We start from the raw sequence: 4,202 nt of genomic DNA, 5'->3' as shown, positions 1-4,202 counted from the left end.
TTTAAAAAATATGCGGAATAAAATAAAATAAATCCACTTGCTTTAAAAACTCTAATTTAAGGAAGCTAGACAGTGTGATAGAAACGCCGTCGCATCATACCTTGCATGCAAATAACCAGCTGTCTTCACTCTTCACCAAAAGCATTCAAATTCAAAAACCAAAAATATCTAATTTTATTTATTTATTAATCAATTTATTTATTTTACTAGAAAACCCAAATAAATCCTAGCCGTTGCTTTTAATCCGTTACCCAAAATTTCCTCAATTTTGATGCACCCTTCAATTCAAATTCAAAACCCTAATTTTACTCCCAGTAAAAAAGTAGCCGTTTTCCCTCTTTCCTTCTCTCTCTCTATAAAACTCTCTTCCTCCATTTTTGAATCCACCCCTTTTCCATTTTCTCTCTCCTCAAAATCCCCCAAAAATTGATTTTCTCTCTCCTCTTTAACAGAGAAAATTTCAATTTAATCGACCGAAAATGCGTGAAATCCTTCATATTCAAGGGGGTCAATGTGGTAACCAAATCGGTTCTAAGTTCTGGGAAGTTGTTTGCGCTGAACATGGCGTCGACACCACCGGAAAATACCATGGTGACAGTGACCTTCAACTGGAGCGTATCAATGTCTACTACAACGAAGCGGGTTGTGGGAGGTTCGTTCCTCGGGCCGTTCTTATGGATCTTGAGCCCGGTACCATGGATAGCATCAGATCCGGCCCGTATGGTCAGATTTTCCGGCCCGATAACTTTGTGTTTGGTCAGTCTGGTGCTGGGAATAACTGGGCTAAGGGTCATTACACTGAAGGTGCTGAGTTGATTGATTCTGTTCTTGATGTTGTTCGCAAAGAAGCTGAGAATTGTGACTGCTTACAAGGTATTCGACGAAATGCCTCACTGAAAAAAATCAATTTCTTTCATTTTTTTTAAGTAAATTATTATATGTGTTGTTGTTTTTGGTGTTGGATCTGAGTGTGGGATGTGAAATGAAATTGAATTGCAGGGTTTCAAGTTTGTCATTCATTGGGAGGAGGTACTGGATCTGGGATGGGAACTTTGTTGATTTCGAAGATTAGGGAGGAATACCCAGATCGAATGATGATGACTTTCTCAGTTTTTCCATCACCAAAGGTGTCTGACACTGTGGTTGAGCCTTACAATGCTACTTTGTCTGTTCATCAGCTTGTTGAGAATGCAGATGAGTGTATGGTTCTTGATAATGAAGCTTTGTATGATATCTGCTTCAGGACTTTGAAGCTCACTACTCCTAGCTGTATGTTTTTGCTACCCTCTCTTGCTTTATTTACCGTATTCGATTTATATACTATGGTGTTTGAATGTTACAATTGCATAAATCTGTGTATGTTTGGATGTTCAGTGTGATTTTTGGGATCCTTATTTTTGAGCTCTTTAATTTCATGTGAATTTGAAAATTTGAAAGCTATATTTGAGTATGATAGCAAAAAATTAACAAAATTTTATTGCTTAAGCTTGCTGTGTAGATTCTCTGAAGCTGGTGTTCTGTTCAAATTGGTTTTTGTGGAGTAGTATAGTTTTGTGATTTGAAAACAATTAAGATCTGGGTTTTGGTTTAATTTTGAGTTTTAATCTGGGGTTTTGGTATTTAATGGCAAGAAGTTTATCTGGCAATTATACTGAGTTCTGATCTGGGGTTGTTTGAATTGTGCAGTTGGTGACTTGAATCATTTGATATCAGCAACCATGTCTGGAGTAACATGCTGTCTGAGGTTCCCTGGTCAATTGAACTCTGACCTCAGGAAACTTGCAGTCAATCTAATTCCATTCCCCAGGCTTCATTTCTTCATGGTTGGTTTTGCTCCCCTCACATCTCGTGGATCGCAGCAGTACCGCTCCTTGACAGTCCCTGAGCTAACCCAGCAAATGTGGGATTCTAAGAACATGATGTGTGCAGCAGACCCACGTCACGGTCGTTACTTGACAGCCTCTGCAATGTTCAGAGGAAAGATGAGCACAAAGGAAGTTGATGAGCAGATGCTTAACGTGCAAAACAAGAACTCTTCCTACTTTGTTGAGTGGATTCCCAGCAACGTCAAGTCCACTGTCTGTGACATCCCACCCACCGGTTTGAAGATGGCATCGACATTTATTGGTAACTCGACATCAATCCAGGAGATGTTCAGGAGGGTGAGTGAGCAGTTCACTGCTATGTTTAGGAGGAAGGCTTTCTTGCATTGGTACACCGGAGAAGGGATGGACGAAATGGAGTTCACTGAAGCCGAGAGCAACATGAATGATTTGGTTGCAGAGTATCAGCAGTATCAGGATGCAACAGCTGAGGAGGATGAATATGAAGATGAGGAAGAAGAGGAACAGTATGAATGACAACAAGTTTGTGCCAGTAGTTTTTTAAAGTAACTATGAAGAAATGTTTAAAAAGATATTTTGTCAAAGTTGGTTGTAACCTCAACTTCCAGTTGTAGGAAAACTGACTTAAATTCACCAATTAAGCTGTATTTTGTGACATTGTAGGAATTTGCAAGAATGTTGATCAAGTTCTGAGTTTTTGTTGCCAATGGCTTCTTTTTATTTTGTGATAGTGCAAATTATTTTAATTTTCATTGCTTGATTTCTTTTGTAATTGTATTTAAGCTTAACAAGCCCATTAGCCCTATTTTCCTTGACTTATATTGTATTGACAAATCTCAGATCTGTACTCATTCCTTGTGCAATCTCTCTTTGCCATTTTCATCTAAAACTCGAGATGATTATAATTCGTACACGAGAGTTTTAGTTATAACTGCAAAAAGAGAATGTAGTATACATGAATAGCCATTAGAAATTAAAGCTCTTAACAACAAGGGTTTGTTTGACTCATTCCAATTGAACATGTAAATCTTGTCATACAACCTTAATTCATATTGAAAATTAAAATAATTTGCACTCCAATCAATTAGGTTTTAATTTTTGACAGGGAATTGTTAGGGCTGATCAATCAATTGGATTTTATAATACTCCTGATATTTGTTTGATTTATCCCAACATTGGGTTTTTAAGGAAAATTTGACCGTTCTTACCACTAAAATCTACTACTTTTGACTTTTGCTCAAAATCTAAATTTTTATACTCCCTCCGTATTTTTTTTTAAATGTTACAGTTTGACCGGTACATATTTTTAGGCAATTTAATTGAGTTAAATAAAATAAAATTTTAGTGGGGTAGTTGGAGTATTAAAAAATTGTAAAACAACGATATTGGGATTGATAGTTTATTGAAAAGGAATGAATGTGAGAGGAAAAATATAATAATAAAAATAGTAGTGGGATTGGGTGGGACCATGAGATGAGAGAGATATTATATTTTAATGTAACTTTTTGCCAAAAAAAGGAAGTGTAACACTTAAAAAACACGGTCGGGAATGGAAATTGTAACACTTAATAAAACACGGAGGAAGTATTATTTTACCACCAACTAAAAGCGAAAATTAAATGCTAATATCCATGCTTTTTGAGAAATTTTAGGGTATACATCTCGGGGTCATATAATTCAGTTTGGAACCATATATGTTCATTATATGTTGTCATAAATGTTCGTGGTACGCTTGGTTTTATGAAATCGGTGCAAGTATTAAACCAGTAAATTGGTCGTTTAAAATTGGATGGTTCCACCCACCCCCTGAGGGTATTAGGGACCATGGTAAATATTTCGGCGATTATTATTTCCGGACGAAAAAAGTGAAAAAATTCAAAAATTAAAAGCTAAGATCCACGCTTTTTCAGAAATTTGAAGGTTTCGAGGTCCAGTATCGAAAAGCCTTGAAATTTTAGGGGATAAATCTTGGGTCATATAGTGACTTTTGGAACCATATATGATCATTATATGTTGTCATAAATGTTCTTGGTAGGCTTGATTTAATGAAATCGGCGCAAGTTGTAAACAAGTAAATTGACCGTTTAAAGACGGAATGGATGAATCCACCCACCCAATTTGACTCCCACAGGGTATTAGGGACCATGGTAAACATTTAGGCAATTTTTATTTGCAGGTGAAAAAAAATCAAAAAATTCCAAAATTAAAGGCTTAACATCCACGCTTTTTGAGAAATTTTGGAGGTTTCACGACCCGGTGTCTAAAAGCCTTGAAATTTTAGGAGATACATTTCGGTACCATATAATGTCGTTTGGAAGCATATATGATCATTATATGTTGTCATAAATGTTCGTGGTA

The 4,202-nt window shown here is 36.4% G+C and overlaps 1 protein-coding gene across 1 annotated transcript; it reads left to right on the top strand.

The window, feature by feature from the left end:
• Positions 1-306: 306 nt before the first annotated feature.
• On the top strand, positions 307-2,596 carry LOC110683389 (tubulin beta-2 chain-like). The gene is made up of 3 exons (XM_021859747.1): positions 307-873; positions 1,000-1,269; positions 1,687-2,596. The coding sequence occupies exons 1-3, from the start codon at positions 480-482 to the stop codon at positions 2,358-2,360; spliced, it is 1,338 nt and encodes a 445-aa protein (XP_021715439.1). The 5' UTR covers positions 307-479; the 3' UTR covers positions 2,361-2,596.
• Positions 2,597-4,202: the final 1,606 nt, after the last annotated feature.

Source organism: Chenopodium quinoa, unplaced genomic scaffold (genome assembly GCF_001683475.1).
Source record: "Chenopodium quinoa cultivar QQ74 unplaced genomic scaffold, ASM168347v1, whole genome shotgun sequence".
Classification (NCBI taxonomy): domain Eukaryota; kingdom Viridiplantae; phylum Streptophyta; class Magnoliopsida; order Caryophyllales; family Amaranthaceae; genus Chenopodium; species Chenopodium quinoa.
This window is presented reverse-complemented; position numbering and strand designations above follow the sequence as displayed.

Excerpts from the sequence above, each read along its gene's own strand:
- LOC110683389 (XM_021859747.1), top strand. The coding sequence starts at position 480 with ATGCGTGAAATCCTTCATATTCAAGGGGGTCAATGTGGTAACCAAATC. Across the intron at positions 874-999 it reads GAATTGTGACTGCTTACAAG|GGTTTCAAGTTTGTCATTCA; the intron begins GTATTCGACGAA and ends ATTGAATTGCAG. Across the intron at positions 1,270-1,686 it reads GAAGCTCACTACTCCTAGCT|TTGGTGACTTGAATCATTTG; the intron begins GTATGTTTTTGC and ends TGAATTGTGCAG.